The sequence below is a fragment of the Myotis myotis genome, unplaced genomic scaffold (assembly GCF_014108235.1).
Source record: "Myotis myotis isolate mMyoMyo1 unplaced genomic scaffold, mMyoMyo1.p scaffold_m19_p_8, whole genome shotgun sequence".
Classification (NCBI taxonomy): domain Eukaryota; kingdom Metazoa; phylum Chordata; class Mammalia; order Chiroptera; family Vespertilionidae; genus Myotis; species Myotis myotis.
In genome coordinates this window covers 57456002-57481839 of record NW_023416390.1, presented here as the reverse complement: position 1 = coordinate 57481839, position 25838 = coordinate 57456002, and the positions used below count along the sequence as shown (strand labels likewise).

The 25838-nt window shown below is 39.4% G+C and overlaps 1 protein-coding gene across 10 annotated transcripts in view; it reads right to left on the bottom strand.

The window, feature by feature from the left end:
- Positions 1 to 25838, bottom strand: part of ACVR1 (activin A receptor type 1) — a 129465-nt gene that overhangs the window by 52579 nt on the left and 51048 nt on the right. For 7 of the 10 annotated variants that reach the window (XM_036319155.1, XM_036319147.1, XM_036319148.1 and 4 more), the window contains 3 exons: positions 22709 to 22996; positions 4264 to 4272; positions 2447 to 2520 (listed from right to left, as the gene is read on the bottom strand). In XM_036319155.1, coding sequence (XP_036175048.1) covers positions 2447 to 2520; positions 4264 to 4272; positions 22709 to 22738 — 113 coding nt within the window. In that variant the 5' untranslated portion in view covers positions 22739 to 22996. Of the gene's footprint in view, positions 1 to 1820; positions 1984 to 2446; positions 2521 to 4263; positions 4273 to 22708; positions 22997 to 25838 lie in introns of those variants that run through there. The other 3 variants (XM_036319151.1, XM_036319153.1, XM_036319152.1) reach the window with 2 other exon arrangements.

Sequence of the window (25838 nt, the reverse complement as noted above, 5' to 3'; positions counted from 1 at the left end):
TCTTGATATCACACAGAACTAAAGGCATAGAATTTGGAGGAACTTCATTCCACGACATTCTTTAGTTTTTATTGTAGTGATCAGTGTTTAGCAATTAAAAAGAGAAGGAAAATTTCTAGAAACTTGGCTGTCATATCTCCAGACATTGTCAAATGTCCCTGGGAAGGTCATATAATTGAGCTGAGAACTACTGTTAACCCATCAAATCTTTCCATCCCATTTCTTCTTCTTAATCCCTTCAACCTAGGACCCAACCTCTCTTCTGGTTAAAACACCTCTAATTCCTTTAAACTTGCCATGCAGGATCTTTATTTCATACCCTCTTGGCACTAATTAAAATCACTGCAATATTAGTAAGATGTTTTTAACAGCATTGCTTAGCACCGGAACCTACACTATACTAGTAGACACCCAAATTATTTACAACACAATGTCCAACAGAAATTTAATGTAACCCACATTATGTAATCTTGCATAATGTAATATTATTGGGTAACAAGAGAAAACCTAGATGACCTTGGGCATGGCAATAACTTTTTAGAGGCACGATCCATGAAAAAATAATTAAGGTAGACATTTCATTACAATTAAAAACTTTGTTCCGTGAAAGACAATATCAAGAGAATGAGAAGAGAAGCAAAAGACTGAGAGAAAATATATGCAAAAGGCACATCTCATAAAGGACTGTTTTCCAAAATATATAAAAACTCAAAAATAAAGAAACAACCAACCTGATTTAAAAAATGAGCCAAAGACTTCAACAGATACATCATCAAAAAAGATACACAGATGACAAATAAGCACATGAAAAGATGCTCCACACCATATGTCATCAGGGAAATGAAAATTAAACCAACTCCTATTTGAATGGCCAAAATCCAGAACGCTGACCATGCCAAATAGTGGCCGGAAGTGGAGCAGCAAGAACTCTCATTCATTGCTGGTAGGGATGCATAATGGCACTACTACTTTGGAAGACAGGTTGTAATTTCTTACAAAACTAAACCTACTCTACCACACAATGTCGCAATCATAATCCTTGGTGTTTACCCAAAGGAGCTGAAAACTAATCCCACACAAAAATCCACCTACCAATATTCATAGCAACTTTATTCGTAACTGCCAAAACCTGGAAGTAACCGAGATGTTTCTTTAATAGGTCAATGAATAAACTGGTACATCCGGACAATGGAATATTATTCAGTGCTTAAAAAAAAAAAAAAAAGAAGCCATGAAAATATGTGGAGGAACATTAAATGCCTATCAGTAAGTTAAAGAAGTCAATCTGAAAAGACGATACACTGCATGATTCCAACAATACGTCATTCTAGAAAAGGCAAAACTATGGAGGCTGAAAAGATCAGTGGTGGCTAGTGCTTAAGGGTAGCAGGGGAAAGGGAGGAACAGGTGGAGCACATAAAATTTTTAGAGCAGTGAAATAGTGTGTATGATACTATAATGATGGATACATGTCGTTATACATCTGTCCAAACCCATAGAATGTGCACCATGAAGAGTGAACCCTAATGTAGACTATGGACTTTGGGTGATTATAATGTATCAATATAGGTTCATCAATTATAACAAATGTACCACTTTAATGGAGGATATTAATAATGGGAGAGGCTATGCATGTGGAGGTGTAGGGGTATGAGAAATCTCTGTTCATTCCTTTCAATTTTGCTCTGAACCTAAAAAACAGCTTTAAAAAGAAATAATAAAGGGAGGGAGGAGAGGAGTGCTAAATCTGATAGGATTAAGAACAAACAACTTGTTTGGAGTAAGCCAAACCATACACAGAACATTCATGCACCACTTACAGATGGGGGTTTGTTCTGAGAAACGCATCCTTAAGTGAGTTCATCATTGTGCCAATATCATCGAGTGCATGCACACACACACATAGATGGCATAGCCTACTACACAACTCGGCTACGTGGTATAGCCGATTGCTCCCAGGCTACCCGCCTGTACAGCGTGTTACTGTAAAAAACAATACGAGGTTAAGTCAAGTGAAAGAGAAAATGATGCAATGAAAAGATGTGGTAAAGACAAGGTATATGGTTTTACAGCAAACTTTTTTTAATAAGTAGAAAGAGTACACTCTACAATAATGATAAAAAGTATAGTAAATTCATAAACCAGTAACAGAGTGTCATTTATTATCATTATCAAGTACCATGTACCGTACATAATTGTATGTGCTAACTTTTTTACGACTGACAGTGCAGGATTGTTTACACCAGCATCTCCACAAACATGTGAGTAATGTGTTGTACTATGACCTTTCGGTGGCTATGATGTCACCAGGTGATACGAATCTTTCATCTCCATTATAATCTTATAGAACCACCATTGCATATGTTTATCTGTCCTTGACCGAAACGTCATCATGTGGCACACGACTGTACACTTTGAGCTACCCAAACAGCTGTGAGCCTCTTACCTTCCATACTTGGGGAAGGGAAAGCCATCATCATTAGCACAGGAAGAATCATCACTCCATCTACCATTGTACAACTGTGGAGGAAAAAGAGAGATATAAGTAAGACAAAAAATTTAACTGCAGGATGACAAGTTAAATTAAGCATACCATTTTCAAACTGCCATTCAAGGCCTTTCTTACAAATCCCCCTCACATATGTTGCCTTTTTTCTTAGTATATTTAAACACATACCCTTTACATAGATCTAAACAAATCATCTTAAGAAGTTAATCAGATGTACCTCCTGCTGGTGGCCACTCTAAGGTGATTTTCTCTGAGTCTACCCTCTTACAAAGAACTCAACAGGGGCAGGAAAAGTTCTCAGCTATATAAAGCTAGGCATTCCCAAAGGATCTTAGATTTGAATTTTATCTTACCCTATTGAATGCAGAATTGGCATTAAATTAAAACCTCTGAGAAGCATGAATAGACTGCTCTTACAATATGATAAAGATTAAGTGACTGAATCATTCAAGCCAAATTACTGTGTTTGAGCCTTACTTCTCCTTGCTCTTCATACTGCCCCAAGGGGAAAAAAGCAAACCTACAACATATCCCTCATCTATGGCAAAACAATGCTTTCCTTTATCAACCTCAAATTTAACAGAGGACAGACATAACCAAGACAGGAAGAAATCATGTAAATGTGCAATATGTAAAACTATAACTGAGAGAAAATAAGATACCTGATAAAAATTTCAAGTTGATACTGCTCTGAAACTACATTGGCAAAAGATCAATGTTATGGGGTAAAAGACTACAAAAGAGAACTTTTCCATTTGAATAAACTTGAAAAGCTTCAGGAATAGGATGACCGTTTGGTTATATGAGTTCTTTATTACAAGAAATAATTTTTAAAAATTAAACCTTTGTCTAGTTGTGATTTTCTGGAAAGGAGAAGGAGAAGGAGAAGGAGAAGGAGAAGGAGAAGGAGAAGGAGAAGGAGAAGGAGAAGGAGAAGGAGGAGAAGAAGGAGAAGGAGGAGGAGGAGGAGGAGGAGGAGGAGGAGGAGGAGGAGGAAGGGGAAGAAGAAGAAGAAAATGGGTAAAGTTCTTTAATAAATAGGTTAGTGTGCTATCTCACTCTTACAGCTTCAAAGCAAAGAGCAAAAGCCTGTTGCTATGTAAGCAGTTTAGAGTGGATTCCTGACTCATCTTCTGAAGATCACATTCTGAGGTTGGTAGTCTGATTGTTCATTCCCCACATCTCCATCCTCTGTTACCAGCCTTCATTCCAATTTGTTCATAATTGTATTTCAACCTCTCCCTTCTCTATTAACAAGATGAGGAAGGGGAGAAAAGGAGATGTGTTTGTGTACCTTCCTTTTATACTAAAAGAACATGAAATTTGAGTGAGCCCCTTTTACTGCTGTTATTATTCCCATGCTCACGTAGATCTTGTCTATAGTGAGCCCTTATTTGTGACATACAAACTACCTCATCTTGGCCCTCACAACCAGATTCCTCCAACACCATATCATGAACATGAACACTGTGTTGGTTCCGTCTGCCTCAAATGCCCTGAGTCTTCTCCTCCACCCCTCTCCTACCCAACTGCCTCCTCCTGCATTCATAATCTAGCTCAAAAGGCAAACACTTGGTGGAACAGCTCTCTGTCAGCAGATTTTAACCCCCCAGTGGTCTAACACCACTTGGAATGAATTCATTGTTTATGTCTGTCTCCAGCACAAGACCACTTGTCTCCAAAAGGGTACATGTATCCAATGGTCATGTAAGACAACTCACTGACTTGTGGAATTAACGTTCAAAAATTTTTACCTTACAGCCCTGGCCGGGTAGATCAGTTGGTTAGAGTGTTGTCCCAATACACCAAGGTTGCGGGTTCGATACCCGGTCAGGACACATACAAGAATCAACCAATGAATATATAAATAAGTGGAACAACAAATCAGTGTCTCTCTCTCTACAATCAGTCAATAAATTTTAAAAATATTATCTTATATTAAATGTGTTTATCTAATAGAGCCATAAATAACTTGGGCCTTTATTTGGTCTCTGTCACAATTCCTGTTGACAGTCTAGTATAAGAGGTATCTTTCAGAAAGAGTGGGAGACATAATGTGAAAGTGTGGAGACTACACCCCCGTACTATCCTTTTAAGGTTCCATTTAAGTAGAATTACAGGTTGAATTGGCTAGTTATAATGAAATGAGCCCTCCTCCAATGGGAAGGGTTCTAAAAACATTAAAGAAACTACAGATTAAATATGGTATTAATTAATATGGTAGAGAAGAGTAAGAAAATGTGAAGCTGATTTCTCTCATCCAAGTAGTTTTTCCATTAATCACATTACTAGAACAAAGCAGTTAACATTCAGTTGAATCTGACATAAAGTTGTCTCCCCTCCTGGCTAGTGTGGCTCAATGATTGAGCATTGACCCATGAATCAGCAGGTCATGGTTAGATTCCGGGTCAGGGCACATGCCCAGGCTGTGGGCTCAATCTCCGGTGGGGAGCATGCAGGAGGCAGCTGATCAATGATTCTCTCTCATCATTGATGTTTCTATCCTCTGTCCCTCTCCCTTCCCCTCTCTAAAATCAATAAAAACGTATTTTTTAAGAAAAAGAGAATGCCCAACTTCAAAATAAAAAAAATACTTAAAAACTGATTTACATCCAGTATCATAAACAATAAGCATTACCCTGAGTGATCTGAGATTTTCATTAATAAGGTGTCATCACCATTAGCAGTCCCTTAAATATTTCATCTTTAATCTTTTTAAAATTTCTATCTTATGTATGTTTTATAATAGTTTTTATTTTACATAAAACTTATAACCAACATACATATTGAGGGTGCCTGCTCAAAACACTTTTTAACCAATGGGACATGTTATCAAAACCTTTTTAAAACTATTGGACTATCTTAGTTTTATCTATGAATTCCAGCCCTCCTTTCCTTCCTGCTTTTTTTCCTTCCTTCCTTCCTTCCACAACTAATGAGAGACTACTGTTTACTAGACTTTAGAAACTTAGAGTAATCTATATATATAAAAGCCTAAGCAACCAAACAACCGTTTCACTTGTCACTATGAAATGCACTGACCACCAGGGAGCAGACGCTCAATGCAGGAGCTGCCCCCTGGTGGTCAGTGCACTCCCACAGCGGGAGCGCCACTCAGCTGACTGAGGGGCACCAGACACCAGGCTCACAGCTGGCGAGCGCAGCTGCAGCCGCACAAGCCTCTCCAGCCTCCATGGCAGCGTGCTACCGAGTGGTGGTGGCGGCAGCAGGAGCAGAGGGGCCAGCATGAGTGAGAGCGGAGCGTAACCCAGCAGAACGACATCCCCCCAAGGGTCCTGGATTGCAAGAGGGCGCAGGCCAGGCTGAGGGACCCCACTGGTCACAGATGCACCAGGCCTTCTAGTAAAGATATAAGCATGGTTCTTACTATCACTAAGCTTACTCTCTATGTTGGTAATCAAATAATCATCCAAAAGATTGTATAATTAAATACTGGATTAAATGTAAAAAAAAAACAACACAAAAAACCATGGTTAAACATGAGCGCTAACAAAACAACTTGAGACTTCCTGAAGGATGGAGGAACTTCCCTGGGAAGGTTATATCCAAATAAAAACCAGACTAGAAAAAGGATAAGCCTGGGTGTGTGTGTGAGAGAGAAAGAGAGGTTAAAGAGAGAGAGAATTGGGGTGGGTACACCCTGTGTTGGAGACAGGTAGCATTTAAGGAAATAGATACAGCTTGTCAGTTTCCATAGAGACCCTATGGCCAGGGCAAGCAAGGTGTGTCCTCAGGACTTAAGATATATTGAGAAGTACACACACACACACACCAGGCTAGGATGCAGAGAGCCTAGAGAAAAGAGTTATAAAGAAAGAGGAGAAAACCCAAGAAGACTGGAGGTAGGCCAGCATCAAACCTCGGTAATATCCGGGTAAGCCCTAGCAAGCCTTCTCCTCACCTCTCTATATTCATTGCCTTCAAGGCCCCTTACCCTTAGTTCTCACAACTGGCCCCTCACCACCCCATTTTCCCAGGCACTGCAGCCAGCTTCCTGCCTATCTCGGGACCTTTGTGTACAAGACACTCCTGTGCTTGGGCCCTTCTTTCAGGATCCAACCTGGCAAATTCCTACTCATCCCTCAAGTCTCACCTTAAATTCACTTCCTTCCAGAAGCTTGCCTACACTCAGATGCCCTCTTTACACTCTCATGTACCACTGTTAACTTTCACCCACTGCATTTATCATAATTAATAATTACTTATTCATACCCGTGTGCTTTTGGATATCTGCTTGCCTCACTAGACTGTAATCTTTCTTTCTTTTTTTTTTTTTTTTAATATATTTTATTGATATTTTTTACAGAGAGGAAGGGAGAGAGATAGAGAGTTAGAAACATCGATGAGAGAGAAACATCGACCAGCTGCCTCCTGCACATCTCCTACTGGGGATGTGCCCGCAACCAAGGTACATGCCCTTGACCGGAATCGAACCTGGGACCTTTCAGTCCACAGACCGATGCTCTATCCACTGAGCCAAACCGGTTTTGGCTAGACTGTAATCATGATGGTAGCAAAATCTATAGTCTATTTTGCTCATTGCTAACAGAGCCAAGGAGGTGCACATTTAATACTTGTTGAATCTGAATTTCCTCTAAATTAATGAGTTCAATTTAAATTTAAATTCTAAAGACACAGCAATCTCTTCCAGCCCTTTCCTACGCATAGGCACATATACACCTGCAAAGAAATGGTGGGATTAAGACATTTACCATCTCTCTAACATTAATCTGTAAAATTTGTTCAGTTAATAGTAAAAGTTAGAAGTTAACAAGCTTCAAATTTCAAAATCAAGAATCCTTTCACTATTAAAAAAATCTAAAAGACAATCACTATTGGCATTTTTTCCTGGGACAAAGCCAAGAAAAGCCCATGCCTCAAAATATCCCTTAACAGATCATAATTGTACAAGCAAAACTAAAATATTAATTTAGGCTCATAAGTATAAAACAGAAAAAAAAGAGTTAGAAATTCATTCCCCAAGATAATCTATTGTTTATAGACAGAAAACTCAAAATCTGCCAGAAATCTCTGGGGAAGAAATATCATCATCATTGCCTGGTTGCCATTTTGCTATGTTTGGAGTGTCTGTGCTGCTCAGTTCATTCCGCTATTAAATACAGACGGGAAAAGGGGGAAAGAATGTAGAAAGAATATTCTGGAATAAATGTCCTCATCATATTTTAATTATTAAGAAATATCAATATGCTACCATCCCAACTTTAAGCCCCAAGGATCTATTTCTGATTTTAAAATATACTAAAAAGATAATACTGTCTTTAAAAGTAAAAAAAGAAAATGTTAAAGTAAAAAATGTGGGTTGGCAAAAAAAGAAGTGCTGGTAGTGGAAAAAGAGAGTGGTAATAATTCCACAGTTCAGAGATGCCCTACTCCAGTGGTTTACAAACGTTTTGGTCTCAGAATCTTTTTATACTCTTGAAAAATATTGAGGCCCATAAGGAGCTTATCTCTGTGGGCTATGTCTATCAACATTTACTCTATTAGAAAGCAAAAGAGAATTTTTAAAATATTGTATTTCTCTTAAAATAATAAGCATACTAGCTTATATTTTATAAATTAAAAAAACAACTATACCCCCCCCAAACAATAAAGAAATAAATATACTGAAAAAAGTAGCACTGTTTTGCATTTTTGCAAATTTCAATAATGTTTGGCTTAATAGAAAACAACTGGACTCTCGTATATGATTCTACATTCAATCTGCTATAACATGTATCGGTTGAAGTACATATAGTGAATCCAGCCTTGAACATGTCACTGGAAGAAGGAGGATCTCACGGAACCCCTGAGGAAGTCATGGGAGCTCCACTTGGACCACACTTTGAGAACCATCATCTTATTCTTTATTTGATCAGTTCTTCTACCATACAGATAACCACACGGTACATTTTAGGCTGAGCATTTACCCACTACCTGAGAAAAATGCTACTGTTCCACAGGTTTAAAAATCTCATTAGCCTCCCAATTAACATCAAGGAAGTCAACAAAATCTATGGTCAAGAAATAAGACATTAGATTTTTTTTAAATATAGGAATATTTTATGTACACAACTAAATATTTTTTAAATGAGACATAAACTTGTCATAAGGAAATACTCAACTGCTCATCTTGTTTAGGTTCAACCAAATCCTTATGTAATGTTCTAAGGCCAAAATCCCTAACTGAAAAATCATAGGCTACTTACTGGGGACTACAGAATATTATCTGAAAGGTTCAGAGCATGAATTTTTGCCTGCAGTATATAAATCTCCTTTCTGCTCTTGGATAAGGCCCTATATCCCTAGTAACTGATCTTGATACTTCAGACATAAGGACCTTCTGACTCAACTAAGCTACCCCCTTTAGGTCAGTACCATCTCTTTCAATGTTCAGGACTACAATCTAGGGCAGTGATGGCGAACCTTTTGAGCTCGGCTTGTCAGCATTTTGAAAAACCCTAACTTAACTCTGGTGCCGTGTCACATATAGAAATTTTTTGATATTTGCAACCATAGTAAAACACTTATATTTTTGATATTTATTTTATATATTTAAATGCCATTTAAAAAAGAAAAATCAACCAAAAAATGAGTTCGTGTGTCACCTTTGACATGCGTGTCATAGGTTCGCCATCACTGATCTAGGGAAATAGTGTATTCCCATGATAATTCTACTAAAAACAGGCATATCACCAGGGCAGAACAGAACTGCTTTCCAAATCCCATGGTACTTTTCAAACTCCATTTATAGATCAGACTGATATCCAGTTAAGGAGCTAGTGTTTAGCTCAATTTTTAACATGTGTGGGCTTGAGACCAAGTTTGGCACTTCTTTTGCTCATCACAATTTTACAGCTGGATAAAACCACAGATACACTCCAATACATTACCCCCACAAAAAAATCACAAAGCATTTTGATATTGGTCACAAAGTAATCCAGAGTGTAAATGTACTTTTATTGTCAACTTTTAGTACTCGTATTAAGCAATCTAATTAATAATCTATCTACGGCAAAAAATAAAGGCTATTTCTAAAACCTATACTTATGAACAGCATACAATTTGTTATCCATAATATTGTAGATGAAGAGAAAGTTGTAAGATGAACCCTATGATTTTTTCCCCTTCATAAAATTCTACCAAATATTCATTTGTCAGGGCTGGTAACCTAAACTCATTTGGTTTGTCCATTGGTTCAAGATATAATTTACTTACTTGTACCTACTCATATGATAAGGACTTTCTTTTTTTTTTTTTTAAATATATTTTATTGATTTTTTACAGAGAAGAAGGGAGAGGGATAGAGAGTTAGAAACATCGATGAGAGAGATCAATCAGCTGCCTCCTGCACGCCCCCCACTGGGGATGTGCCCGCAACCAAGGTACATGCCCTTGACCGGAATCGAACCCGGGACCCCTCAGTCCGCAGGCCGACGCTCTATCCACTGAGCCAAACCGGTTCGGCAGATAAGGACTTTCTTGATACTCTTAATTCAACATCTAACATTCTCCGAATTAGAAAGAATCTTCAAAGACAGGTTGTACATTCACCCATCCATGCTTTGAATGACACTATCCAGCTGAAGTCCCTCACCACTGGTGGGGGTTGTCACTACTCTGCCAGGACAATTTTTCCTTTATATCTCTTTATACAGTCTATGCTATACCTTCAGTAAGAGATGGGGGGGGGGGGGGACCTCATAACCTCATTCTTTTTAAATGTCAATGATAGAGGCAAAGCAGAAATGAGAGTAATTCTGCTTTCTCCTAGTTATCTGTCAAAAATACATCCTTATCACCCTAAAGATAGCAGCACTAACTAACCAGCCAGGCACTATGCTTAGGGATCATGTGTATCATATCATTCAATCTCTCCCCATAATGCTCTAAAATAAATATTCACATTCACCTCATTTTACACATATAGAACATCTATAAAATTTTCAGGGGGTAGAATTTTCAGTGGGTGGGTAGGAATAATCAGAGTTCAGCTCTTAACCAACCACCACTCTCACACCTTCACGACACTAGTTCAGCTGCTTTCGTCTGCTTTTGTCATCCTTAACATTTTATCCATGCCTCAACACATTCACTTTAACCACCTTGATTTTCTTCTTAGAAAACAATCTTTATTCATGGTTATTTGGGTCACTTTTCAATCATGACCTCTTTCCATCTCTCTAAATTCAAAATTAATTTCATATACTCTGAAAAGATCTTGGTGTGGAGAAAAAATAAACCACCTTGACAATATAGCATTTCTATATCACACCCCCCACCCCCACATTTCAGTTCTCTTATAACTCACATCTCAAAATAAAAACAGAAATTAGTGTATGTCAGGCACATTTTAGAACAAAGTTAGATCCAGTAAGACAAATTCTAGACAGGAAACTTTGAGGGAAGGTATACTTACAATAACCACCTCCAAGTGGGACAAAAATCAGCCATTATGTGAGAACAGTTATGCCTCTTCTATGCTCAAAGGCAGAGAGAGAGAGAGAGAAAGGGGGAGAAAGAGAAAGAGAGAGAGAGAGAGAGACCGACCGACCAAGGGCAGCTTGCTCCACACTACCTGGGCCTTAACAGGGGTGAAAATGACATGGGCTGTCAGTTATAGCTGCAAAGAAAGGCTAAACCGAAGCCATCATACCATATAAGTTAAGTCAGGGTCTTTTCTCCAGTTCACAAATGACCTGTGAAATATTTTTAACACCACACTCTGTCTGAACTGGTGATGTGCAAGTTGCCAGGGCTCGGTTTTATATAGACTTCACTGCTGCTGGAGGGTTCCGGTGGGTGTTACTTTCAGAATATTAGCATGTAATTTGATCTTTGGTGATAGATGAATACAAATAGCTTCTTGGACAAGTCCTATAGAACTGAAATCCAGTCCCTGGATCGGTTCATCCCATAGTTAGAGGAACTAATTACAGATTATTTCAGGGGGAAAAAAGGTTTTGACTGAAAGAGTTACACTGCAAACATTCCAGCTGTGACAAGACATGGTTTGGAAAGGAGAGGGAAAGACTGATTTTATCTGTGAAGGGCTCGGGGGAGATCAGGCTTAACTGAATGAAAGCAAGTGAACGATTTAAGTTAGGCTACCATGTAAGAAACCTTGAATCCCCAGTAAATTTACTTTAATTGTCTACAGAATGAAAGTGACTTTATACACTACCAGATACATAGATATTAATGTTAACTACGCTAAGCTTCTGAGATTCCAATGTTTTGGTCACCCACTCCATGCCTTACTGGTATCTCAAGGCGGGTTTTATTTCTACACGCTTGACTACATGGAAACTGTCCCTCGTTTTCCACTTCATTCCCTCTGTATCAAATAGCCATGGCTCTCCTGCTTTGTTTCAACTGATAGGACCCCATCATCTCCCAGCTGTTTGGTGATATTCTCCTCGGCAGCTCAGGGCTCACTCCTTGCCCTCCAGTTTTCCAACTGTGGCTGGAACCATTTTTTTAACCTACTGGTAGGAAGGAGCCTGCTATCCCCCCCCCCCCATGCCCCCCCCCACACACACACACAAAACTCTTAGACATGTAACTGTACAGTCCATTTAAAATCCCACTTCCTCCCAAAATCCTCAGAATCGGTCTCAGCCCACTAGCTCCTTTCTAACTATGCCTCAACTTTCCCCTTTTATCAAATAGTGCAGACTTTTCTAGTCCTCCCATTATCAGACAAATGGCGTTTCAGGCACCTACCATCTGACACAACTGTCCCACTTCTAAGGCTACTAGGATTAACCTATCATAATTTGAAGGGTGATAAATGTGAAAGGGACATCAGCACCAGGGAGGTATATTTCTTTTCTCTCCTTTTCTCTCTCTCTCTTCCCCCCAAACCCACTCTCTCTTTTATTTATTTTTTTTAAATGGGAGACACTAGAGCATATTTCTGTGGAGGTGAGAAAAGCACCCTTTCTGCACCAGCCTCGCCAGGGCCGTCCTTCCCATCCACACTCCACCTCCCCAGCCTCGCCCCTGCATTCTTCATAGCACTTACCTCGGTGTGAAATGGGTTGTTTGTCAGTTGATTTTGATGGTGTTTCCCCACCACCTTCCTCCATGCACCAACATATAAGCAGCATGGAAGTAAGAGCTCAGCCTTGCTCATGGCTCCACACCCAGGCCTGGCACATACTAGGCACTCGATGTAAATTAAAATGCATATGTCTTAACTTCTTAGTCTATGCTACACTTTGGTTTGGGTAGAAAGAGGAAGGTGAGGTTTAAGGAATTTTGTACAGCTTGGCAAGGAAATTACCTTGGGGGGGAGGGGGAGAAGAGGGGGTTGCTCCATCTCCTCAATTTAATATAGTAGCAACCAGGTATTTGAGATAAATTAAAACATATCATCTGTAACTTGGATTTCGGTTTTCAAGGGTGTCATCCAAGAGAAGCAGCCAAACAAAAAGACGGCTGGCAGACTCCGGGCAGAGCAGACAACTCCCTGGTGGACAATATCCCATTTGGAAAGGACTCCTTGGATCTCTAGTTGCAGACACCAGCTGATCCGCCCAGAGCCACCCCCAGTGACCTCTGAGACAGCTTCTGTAGCTTGAAAATATATCTCCTACAAGTCAGAAATTGACACATTATCTCCCCACCCCCTGTCTTCTAACAGTTATTGACGTTATTTGGAAAGCCATACTTCCATGCCTATTAATAACCCTCAGAAAGAACCCCGAGGAAGTGTCAAGAGAAAAATAGACTGGCTGATGGGAGCCAAAGACTCAATCAAGGCTACCACTAGCAATTAATACATTTGAAGAAAAAGAAAGTTGTAACATCTTCTGTATCACATGTTATGTATTCAGGAGACTTCAAACAAAATACTTAGCCGATGAATTCAAAGAATGCTGAGTCAAGAACACTAGACTTTACAGAAAGGAACTCTTTTACAGACCCTTTATCTATTTAAATAGAGCAGCACTAGCAACGATGCCAGGGATTTATGCCTACCAAGCTACCATTAAATCTTTATGGTTATTTACACCTTTATAAGGCTTCTCCAGGTGACACCTTTTTTAAAAAAAGTTTAATATATTTTATTGATTTCAGAGAGGGAGGGAGGGAAGGAGAGAGAGAGAGAGAGAGAGAGAGAGAGAGAGAGAGAGAGAGAGAGAGAGAGGAGAGAGAGAGAAATATCAATGATGAAAGAGAATCATTGATTGGCTGCCTCCTGCATGCCCCACACTGGGGATCGAGCCTGAAACCCAGGCATGTGCCCTTGACCAGAATCGAACCCGGGACCCTTCAGTCCACAGGCCAACGCTCTATCCACTGAGCCAAATCAGCCAGGGCTCCACGTGACATCTTAAATAGCATCCAAATCAATCTACTCTAACATCATGGAATAATGAATTAACATTAATCTTTAAAAAGACTTTTCTTTTTTTAAATTTATCTTTATTGTCGAAAGTATTACAGATGTCTGCTTTGTTTTTTTTTGTTGTTTTTTCCCCACTGACCCTCTCCTCCCCTCTCCCCGCTCCCTGCCCCACCTTCCCTCTGAGATTCCATAGTCTGTTCCTGGTTCTATGTCTCTGGATCTATTTTGTTCATCAGTTTATTTTGTTCATTACATTCCACATATGAGTGAGATCATGTGATACTTATCTTTCTCTGACTGGCTTAGTTCACTTAGCATAATGCTCTCCAGGTCCATCTATCTGTAGCAAATGGTAAGAGTTCCTTTTAAAGAAGGAACTCTTAAACTGACTTCTCACCGTGGTCTTTCTCCTCTCCCCTCCCCCATCTAGAATGTGATTAATGGAATTCTCTCACAACTTAGCCTAAAATATGTTTTTGCCAGTTGAGCAGCTAAAGCAGAATCAGATAATTGTGGTATGACTCAACAAACGCACAGCTGTTCATTTAAATATATCCATCGAAAGTATAAATACAATCGTGAGAAAGAAAATGGCCATGTCCACAGGGCCAGTGCAAAGTTGAACAAGCTAGCATCGAAGTGACCACCCACCTAAAACCACCCACCCCAACCCAAACACTAAATAACAATGACAAGGTAAAAGTGAAAAGAAATGCACTCTACTAAGTGGGGAGAAAGAAACAAAATTTAGGAAATAGATGATGCTCCCAAGAGGCAGACATATTAGAGGGTAGAACTGATGAATTCGATCTGTTATTAAAAACACAAGTAGCCTTGGCTTGTTTGGCTCAGTAGTTAAGAGCACAGGCCCATGAACTGAAGGGTCGTTGGTTCAATTCCCCATCAAGGGCACATACCTCAGTTGCAGGTTCAACCCCAGTCGGTGAGCATGCAGGAGGCAACCAATTGATGTGTCTCTCTCACATTCTCACATTGATGTCTGCTTCTCTCTCTTCTCTCTTCTCTCTCTCTCTCTCTCTCTCTCTCCCCACATCCCATACACACAAAAAAAAAAAAAAAAAAAAAAAAAAAAAAAATCCTCAAGTGAGGATTAATTAAAAAACTAAAACTAAACAAAGACCCCGAGGCAGAGGACAACAAAAGGAGCAGTATTCTCACCTCAGTCCTCTCTCCACCACCTTCCAACTCGGGGATTATGAAATCATGAAAACATGAGAATCCCTCCAATAGTCCCAAAGCTAATAACTGAAACACACCACCCCGTACCAGGCAACCCTTTCAGAGTTGTGAGAGTAACATAAAGAAGAGGAAACGCAAAGAGAAGACAGAGAATGTGAGGAGGAGCAGGGAGCACTGATGAAGGAGAGTGGCTAGGTCAGCACTCCAGACCCCACCTGCCTTCTCTGCAGGGAACGCGGAGGCCCTGTCAGGACAGGAGAAGCAGAGGCATTGAAAAGACTCGGTGGCTTTCTTCTTTTAATATGGGATTCAAAATAATAACAAATAAAAAGAACATCTAATTCATGATGACAGTTTCCAAGCTCCCTGAGCCATCAAGTTCTTCCCCCAAAATAATCTCTCTGGTAGGGGTTGGGAGGAAGTGGACTTAAGCTCATGCTTAGCCTGACTACTCAGTCTTCCTACATGGAGACCATTCACATTCTCCACATTTACAGGCAAATCTGTCTTATATTATTATGAGCAACAACTATTTCAACAACCACCACCTCCTCAGCCCCAAGTCCTCCCATCTCTCTCTCTTCATCCTTTCACAGAAAACTTGCTAGAAAGAGCAATCTACACAGCTCCCTTCATGGACTCCCTCTACTCCTCCTCTCCATCACTGAAACACCTCTTGCTAAGGTATCTGACTCACTGTAGATGCTACCTTATCTTTCACATTTACACGGGAGCTTCCTCAGAACTGATTCCCAAGCCTCAAGCCCAGAAATTTGATGCGATTGACCTGAGATGAGGCCTAGAAATGCCCCAGTATGACAGCCCCTCAGTAATTCAGGCGATGCTGGGAATGCCGAGGGTGGTCTCACGCGTCCGCTCTGCAGGATGGCAGTGCCGATAACCCCCTTCGTACCCCGCATTCTTCCCTGGCTGGGGTTCAGAGGCCCCACTCTCTCTCTGGTGTCTACTTTTAGGGTTTGGATCTTCTCAGTGTCCTTGGATGGCAGTTTCCTCTTCGGCCAATCACCCCTTAAACCTTATTCTCACTCAAGATGTTACCTGGTTTTTAGCTTCAGGGTCACCAAGGTAAGACAAAACAAGCAGGTTAAGAATGGAATCACCCATTCAGGATAATTTTCCTGCCTCCCTGTCTACTCCTTCCTTATTGCCATCTTTCCCTACTGTTTATAAAATAGATTTTTTAAATTTTTTATTCCAGATATTTCATTACATAGAAACAGAGAGAAAAGTATAATAAACCCTATTTTTGACCTCCTAGTTTCAAAAATAAACAACATCCTACCACCCAGTTTCAAAAATGAGTAATCTTATTTCCTCTATTCTGCCCATTTTCTCCTGGGGTATTTTAACAAGAATCCCAAATGTCACGTCATCTCACCCACAAAGTCTCTAACAAATAAGGATTTTTTTCTAAACATAAATATAAAATCAACATGTCACCTAACAAAATTAAAAGCATTCCTCTTCCAAATATCATCTAAAAGCTGATCAGCATTTTAATTTGCCCAATTTTCAACAATCATATACACCTCCCCCCCCCAAAAAAAAAATAAATAAATGTGGGGACAATGGGATAGCCTACCAGAGCGAAATTGTTTTTATTGCTTTTCAGGTATCATAACTAGCATTGTGTGGTAGCCCTGTGGCAGTGTTGAGAATACTGTGTGTATCCCATGGAAGAAAGCAAATGAGTAACTAAGACATACTCGAAGTCTATCATCCCCTGCTGTTCCGGAGAAGCAGAACTCTGTGTGAATTAAGGAGATACAGATGTAATACAGAAAAGGGTAAGTGAGAGCCTTATCAACTGAATTGGAATTGGAAGTGTTTAAATCCTCTCTCATTAAAAAGGCCTAGAAACAATGATCTACCAGCAGCAAACACACCCAGCCCAAACTGTAATGTAAAAATACTATTTCCTACTAAAAGAAAAGGTATTGGCCCAGCCGGTGTGGCTCAATGGTTCACCTATGAACCAGGAGGTCACGGTTTGATTCTCAGGGCACATGCTGGGTTATGAATTTGATCGCCAGTGTAGGGTGTGCAGGAGGCAGCGAGTCAATGATTCTCTCATCATTGTTGTTTCTATCTCTGTCTACCTCTCCCTTCCTCTCTGAAATCAATAAAATAAAAACTTAAAAAATGTATTGGACTATGAGGTTGCAATCATTGAATCCAGCCAGTGGGAACACAGAGATCAAATGATTAGGTTCTTCAACAAACTGTAAGGAAAGTAAAGGAGTGGAAGAGGAATCTGAGGTTTAAGAGACTTAAAGACATAAAAAGATGGGCAAGACTAAGCTACAGTAGCTAGATATGTGCACGTGGGAAATAAAACCATAAAGAAAGGCCAGGAGGCAGTTACTATGGAAATCAGGAAAGTGGTTACTAACCGGGGGAGAGGGGTATGAGTGGCGTGGAATATGCCAATGGACTAAGGAGGCTGCTAGCATTCTGTTTATTGACCTGCCTGGTGGTCACAAAAATGTTCACCCTTTTATAATTTCACTAAGTTATGTATGCTTTGTGTGGATATCCGTATGTGCATTTTATTTTACAAGAAAAATAGAAAAGGAGAACGAAGCTGTTGTCTTAAAAAGGTACAGATTAGCACACATACACACACACACAATGAGGAAATAACAGTATTCCGTATCATAAACAAATGCAAAAAATTGACAGATCTGTGTTACAAAGAAGTTTATGTAAAAAACTCCTGAAATATCAATTTTTTTACTTTCAAAGAGAAAAGCTGTTTTTTCAAGTTCCAAGTTTATTAAATTTTAAGAAAGAAATAGGCATCAGTCATAATCAGAAGTCAAAATAAACTTAACACAACATCATATGATACAATGGTCCTCCCTCTCACCAACTTCAATTATATAAGTTTCCTGGCTCAAAGATATAGAAAGACTGGAAAGTCCAGATAATTTTTCCCAAACACTGTGCACCATTATCATCAAATAAGAAAAATTAGCACCATAAAGATGTGAGCCCTTTCTCACAAAGTACATCTACACATTTTACACCCAATCCCAATAATAATATTAACAGGTTTTAAGGAGGAGGAAGTGATGACTAGATATGTTTATTTAAATGAATATGATTTTTTTGAACACACATACACAAATAAATATTAAAATTCTATAAAATGGAACTACCCCATCAAAAATAAAAAAAATCATATTGAGCGCCAATAATTAAAAAAAAACAAACAAAAAAAAGTGTGATCTTGGTACACACATAGGCATAGAGATCAATGAAAGTAAATGGAGATTCCCAGAAATAGACCAAAATGTGTTTGGGAATTTATAATTCAAAAAGAAACCAAAGGAGAAAATTGTTGGGACTATTCAGTAAAATCAGTTTGACTAGTCAATGACAGACTGCTAATTTTCTACTAAAATTCCCTCTTTGTTTTTTTTCTTGGGCCCACGCTGACCAGCAGAGCCTGCAGGCCCCACCCTCCCTGGCAGCCAGAAGTGCCCACATGACTTAGTTCTCACCAACAGCGATAGAAGTGATGTGCGCAACTTCTGATCACTTGACCCGGACTTTCTCCTCTGTCCTTCGCAATGAGGGAACCCAGATATGGTAGCAAGCCAGCTATGACCATGCAGATAACTACAGTGACAATTAAAGGGGCCTGGGAATATTGGCTATTTTGCTGACCTGCTCTGCTCCCACTGGGACTGTTAAATGAGGAAAAACTCAACATCCATGTTCTTTGAACCATAGCATATTTTAGTCCCTTGGTTACAGCAGCTCAGCCTTCCCTTAATTATTAGAGCACCTGGAGAAAAATTAAGTTGCATTCATACCTAACATGCAGATGGATCAAAGAATTAAAACTAAAAAATAAACACACCCCCAAAACACATGACACTATAAGGAACCATGAGGTAGGTTTTTAACTGTAGGAATGGAAAAGGTCTTTTAACTGTGATTCAAAATCCTGAAGCCACAAAAAGTTTGATTACATATTTATCTCTATAATCCTTGTTGAACATCTTTTTTTTTTTTAAATCTTTAAATTCTTTATTAGTTAAGGAATTACAAGGAGCAAGAATTGGGATCTGTTTTCTTTACTACTGTATAGCCTGCTGCCTAGAACAAGTGCCATGACAGTATCCAATAAATACTTGTTAAATTAATAAATTGGTAAACTTAAGGATACAAAATTTTAAATAATCTGCACAGCAAAATAATGTTTATACAAAATGCCACATGAATGTCATATATCACAAGAACAAAAGACCTGGCACTAATTTTGTTAATACGTAGGAGCCCCCATGAACGGAAAATAAAAAGCTTAAAAACCCAATAGGAAAATAGACAAAGGACACAAGCATAAAGGGAACAGAACAGGAAATAAAAATTGCATTCAACTTATGAAAAGATATTCTATGTCAACCGAAATAAGAAAAATGCAAATCGAAGCTACCTTAAACTGTTATTTTTCACCTCTCCATTTGGCAAAGAAAAAAACAAAAACCTATCAGTTTGACAACTGTACTGTGACCGGCACGGGTGTGAGGAGGCAGTGTTCTCATCCACTGCTGGTGAAATCTGAAACTTTGCAAGCTCTATGGCTAGAGCATCTTGGCAATAAATTTCTACCAAAATTAAAATGTCCATACCCTTTAACCTATCAATTCCACCACTAGAAATGGATCCTACAGATATGCCCATGAACGTGTTTGAAATGATATATGTACAAGGTTATTCCCTACAGGCTTGTTAATGAAAATAAAACTGAAAATGACCTACATGGCCATCAATATAGTACTGGTTAAGTAAATCACAGTGCAGCTCCAGCCAGTTTGCCTCAGTGGATAGAGCATCAGCCCTCAGACTAAAGGGTCCCGGGTTCGATTCTGGTCAAGGGCGCGTAACTCGGTTGCAAGCTCTACCACTGGCCCGGGTCAGGGTGCATGTGGGAGGTAACCAATCCATGTGTCTCTCTCACATTGATGTTTCTCTCTCTCTGTCTCTCCCGCTCTCTTCCACTCTCTGTAAAACTCAATGGAAAAATATCCTTAGAGGAGGATTAACATAAATCACGGTGCATCCACACAGTGGAATACTAGACATCCATACAAAAAGAATGCAGTATTAATGAGGAATAACTTCCAAGAAATAGTATTTCAATGAAAAAAGGGGTACAAAACAGTGTATATCATTACTATTTGCGTTTAGAAAAATTGCAATAATCTATAGGTTACATGCTGGTATATGATGTATGACCTGAAATCTCTGAAAGAATACACAAGAAACTGGTAACAGTGGTTGCCTCTAGGAAGGGGAACTGGGCACTTGGGAGACTTATATTTCACTCCTGTCCCTTTCTAATCTTTTTTTTTAAAATATATTTTTTATTGAGTTTTTACAGAGAGGAAGGGAGAGGGAGAGAGATAGAGAGTTAGAAACATCGATGAGAGAGAAACATTGATCAGCTGGCTTCCTGCACACCTCCTACTGGGGATGTGCCCGCAACCAAGGTACATGCCCTTGACCGGAATCAAACCTGGGACCTTTCAGTCCACAGGCCGACTTCTCTATCCACTAAGCCAAACTGGTTAGGGCTCCCTTTCTAATCTTATAAATATTGATTATATTACTTTCCTAAAAATAAATATTTTATAAAATAACAACACCACAAACATTCATTTCCAGCCCCAGATATCTGAAAACTTCTCTGGTAAGTCCAACCATCAATTACCTCATAAAACTACTGAGCTGGACAATTTTAACCCTGTTTCATAATTAAGAATCAAAGGGTTAATTGCAATTAACTACCACCACCATCTCCTCCTCCTCCCGCAAATAAGCATATATGCAAAATATAAGTCAGTTTCTTAATTCTATCCCTATTATTCATTACTTCCTCTTAAAACTAATTCAACCTCATGCCACCTTAAATGGGCATGAAAATATCTCAAAACGCTCCAAGGATGGTAGCCAAAACTAACAACTATGGTAATATATTAATGCAGCCCAGTGCCAAAAAACTTCCTTCCAAACTCCCGAGATGAAAATTTGACATAAGTGACACCTCAGCAACAGCCCCAAAGCTGTGTAACATCTGCCTTTGAAAATAAAAGCTCACATCCTTAACGACTAAAAGGCCAATGTCAACAGTCATGACTTTTGTTTTTTCCTTAACGTGAGGTCTCCCCCCACCCATATCCCCCTTTAAATTACAGGCTAACGTCTCACTTGAGGACTGGTTATTATTATGTTACAGCCATATAAAGAGCATTAAGCAGTCATTACTTAGACTGAGACTCCACTAAAAGGAAAAATTCTCCTTAAAAGGGAAAATATCCACAACGTATGAAATAGAAGGAAAAACCAAGTCATAAAATAAAATGTACAGTCACCATCGATTTTTAAACATAATTAATATGCCCAGTTTGTTTGTAGAGGAAAAGATCTGTATGTGAAAAAATGTGTCTTCAAAATTATTAGCTACAGGTAAAAGAGAGAAGGAATGGAGAAAATTATATATATGTAAATACAGGCACTTATATATAGTATATGCCTTACTTTACACTGTTTTGTGATATTTGAAATTAAATAATCAAAAATAAACTTTTATATAAAGAACAAGGTTTTTTAAAACAATGAATTAGACTTCCCTTAAAAAGAAAGCACTTGACAGCTACTACAGTCCTTCTCCAAACAATGACAAACTAGGGAGGCTGCATAGAGCAAACCTGAGTTCCTTGCTTCTGTCTACACAAGTTTCAAATCTTATCTGAGCAATCTCAACATTTAACTCAGAGAGGCACACACGTTTAGCACTTAAGGCCTCCCCTCAGAAACATTTTAGACTCTAGTCTAAAGCATGTATTTGTATTACCTCCATAGCTTAACACAACCTAAATGGCATTTCATCCTGATGGCAAGACTTCTGTCCATAGATTTCAAAAGACTCCACAGGGAGCATAATATTAAAATGTAGTTCAGGAAAGGTAAAAGTATGGAGATAACACAAAGATCAGTGGTTGCCAGGGGCTGGGGTGCGGACTGAGAAAAAGGTGGAGCACAGAGGATTTTCAAGGCAGTGAAACTATTCTGTATGATACAACAATGGTGGATACATGTCATTATACACTTGCCCAAACCCATCGAATGCACACCACCAAGAGCAAACCCTAATATAAACTATGGCTTTGGCTGATGATGTGTCAATGTAGGTTCATTTGTTGTAATTAATGCACCATTCTGATGTGGTCATTAATAGTGGGAGAGGTTGTGCATGTATGGGGACAGGGTATATGAGAACTCTCTATACTCTTTGCTCAATTTTGCTATGAACCTAAAATTACTGTAAAACATAAAGTTTCTTTAAAAGGGCAGGGGAGGGAAGAAGAGTGGACCTATAAGGTGAAAAGAATGGCAGAAGCATTTTACATGTAGGGAAATGGTAGTAGTTGAACAACTTGGCCAAAGTTGAAGAATAACTGTGCAGCTCCATTAAAAAAAAAAAAAAAAAAAAGCCTACCTTCAAGGCCATGCAAGAATTAAGGCTGATTCTAAACTTTTTTATATTACATTCATATAAACCGAAGAAATGATCATTGTGGCTAAGAAATTACCGTGTAGATTTGATCTCTGCCGAAGAGCATTAAAAGAGGTGATTTGTTGAAATGGCTCTACTGCTGGTTCCAGCAATGCTGCTCTGAGCTCCTGGGGAAGCTGACGCAGCTACCTTAGAGCTGGTTCCAGGTCATATCTTCCTGCCGCCCTTCAAGCGCTGTGCTCTTGTGCAGAGCTTCGCTCATTAGTTCACCAGGGACGTGGGGAGGGAGGCGCGCGCCTGGAATCTCCTGGAACAATGAGAAATCCCCAGGAGCTCCAAGGCGAGGCTCACAAGTGACTCGGCGCTGCAGAGGGGAAGAAGAAAGAAAAACCGTCTAAGCAAAATAAAATTCTGCAATTGGGAATGTACTGGCTAAAGGAAGTGCATACTTGACAAGCCTTTCAATTGGGACCACAAAACTAAAGCTGATTTATAGTTAAAGCAAGTACGGGGAGGGTTGAAAAACACCGGCATGCAGTATGTTGAGGTCATAGATCAGTGATGGCGAACCTATGACACGTTTTTTGGTTAATTTTTCTTTGTTAAATGGCATTTAAATATATAAAATAAATATCAAAAATACAAATCTTTGTTTTACTATGGTTGCAAAGATCAAAAAATTTCTGTATGTGGCACGGCACCAGAGTTAAGTTAGGGTTTTTCAAAACGCTGACACGCCGAGCTCAAAAGGTTCGCCATCACTGTCCTAGATCCATACTGCTCTCAAATAATTTTCCACATGACACAAAACCAAGTAAGGCCTGCCGTTGGTGAATTTCAAGATCATGTTCTTTTAAATCCCATATATCATTACAAAACAAACAAACAAATAAAACCAAGGGCTTTGCATATATTAATTGTTATATGTAGTTGGTTTGAAAATATAAAGTTCAAGCGGTGCAGAGAATGGAGTGAAAGTCTCTTTTGGACGCCCGGCCGCTTGAGAGGCACCCCGTGTGCCCGAGCAACTCGCCTCTTGTTGTCCACCCACAAACAATCTGGTTGGGTCCGTTTTCAGGCACCATTCTCAGCTGCTGGTAGATCTAGTTCAAAGGCTCATAAAACAATGAAGGAAAAGGAGCACAGAGCGGAAGGGAAGGGGCTCTAGATAACTGACAAAAAACAAAAAGCCTCCCGAGCTCCCTTTTCCTTTAGGAGGACTTTCAAAACATCAACAGTGGCCAAAGGAAGAGGAAATTTTTATTAGAACCAAACTTTCCCATTCGAATAGTTAAGTGACACAAAACACTGAGAAAACTTACTCCTTTCGGAAAACAGTGTGTTTTTTTTTAACCTCAAGGAACACGTTGCCAAGAAAAATTTCACGTAAATACATCTAAGCAGAAAACAAGCCCAAAACACAGCATTCCTCAATAATTATTTGGAAGGAAAATCACATCAACCTTGAAATTCAAGGAAATGCTTTTACAAATAATGTCAAACCTGTCCTCGCTTCGGTTCAAATTGAAGCTCGTGATCAATTTGATTTTAAAATTGTAAGGTGCAATAAAAATAAGGCATACAAACCCCCCCGCCACACACACACACACACCTCTATAGAAAGGTCAACCAGGAATATGACATTTTCAACAATCATTTAGTGAAGTTAAAGAGTAGAAATTCACTTACAGAATGGACATCCTTAAAAACAAATTCATCAGCTAAGCAGCATTCACAAACCTTGAGTTTCAGAACAAACTGTTGAAATCCTGGTATTTTCCAAGATGCTGGGCCAGGGAAATTTGGCAGATTCACACTGAAGTTGCTTTTCCCGCTGCCAAAGACCAACTGCATTTTAGGAGAGGGCCAGTGCTAAGCTGCCCTGCCCAGGGCTCTCCGTGTCTAATTTATAGGTACGTACTGTTTAGGAGCAGGTTGAGATAAGCAAGAAAATAAGAAAATGCTGGTGCATATTTTTCTGATTCTGTTTTTAAAACCCAGATATGGACTTTTAAAAAAGTTACAAAGGTGCGTATACTTCCCTAGCCCTACCACCTTCTCATTCTTCAAAACTATGTCCAGGTTCTCCTGCCTCTGTTCAGCTTTCTCTAGTGATTCTTCTACTTTCCAGATCTTTCCACTCTAATTCTGCTGGTACTTATAGTGTATATGACTTAACCTGGCATTTAACCCTCTGCCTTGACCTGAGTTTATCTCAATTTATCTACTTTATACTAGATGAGGGTCACATATTCTTCTGCTGCTGCTATATCCTTTCTCCACAGAACATAGCATCTAGCATATAGTTGATGTTCAAGAGCTACCGAATAAATATCATGTCTCCAAATTAAACATAATTTCATATCTTTTTTAAAATTCATCAGCTCTCACCCCATGAATGGAAGTCAAAACCGTGGTGTCCTGCAAGGAAGAACTCAAGTTGGTAACGTGGGAGCTCAAGTTGAGAGGAAATTCTGGACACTTAACTCTTCAAACGTCCTAGTGAGAACCAGTCTCCCCACAAACACCCTTGATGCCAGTAAGCAAGCTTGGCAGAGCCTGAAAGGTAGTGTAGAGCAGTCATGTTCAAACCCCCAAGTGTGATTTTTCAAATAATTTTTTTAAAGACATCAATGTACCAATTAAAATCAGTGCTATAAAATAAGTATCTATATAGCAAACTCCAGCAACATGTCACAAAACTTTCACTGAGCTGAGTTTTTTCCAAAACCTTAGCCAACTCATGTGTTTGGCTCTGGAGGTTTAATTATTGGCAGCTAATCATGCCTCGTGCCCTGTGAAAATGTGACCCATAAAGGTCAGAGGCACATTCCTGGGAAGTGGTGGAGGCTGAGTGTGAGGAGGGGGAAAAGGAGAAATCCAACTCCAATTGCAGGCTTACCACAGCACTACGTTTTTGTGTAATACAATTTAAAAGAATATGCCTTGAGTCATTGTCAAATGATGGGAGCTGACTAACAGGCAAGCATAAAAGGCACTTAAAATCAAACGAGTTTTTGGCACTCAACATAGCAGCTAAGCAACAGGAAGAGAAAAAAATCCAGGGCAAGTTCTTTCAACTTTTTAGCCACAACTGTATCCTTGGCCTCTAGAAATCATGGCTTCCAAATATTGAAAATCCTTGGCCTTTCAAGACATCACCCCTCGTATGGTGACAGATGTTAACTAGACGTATGGTGGTGATC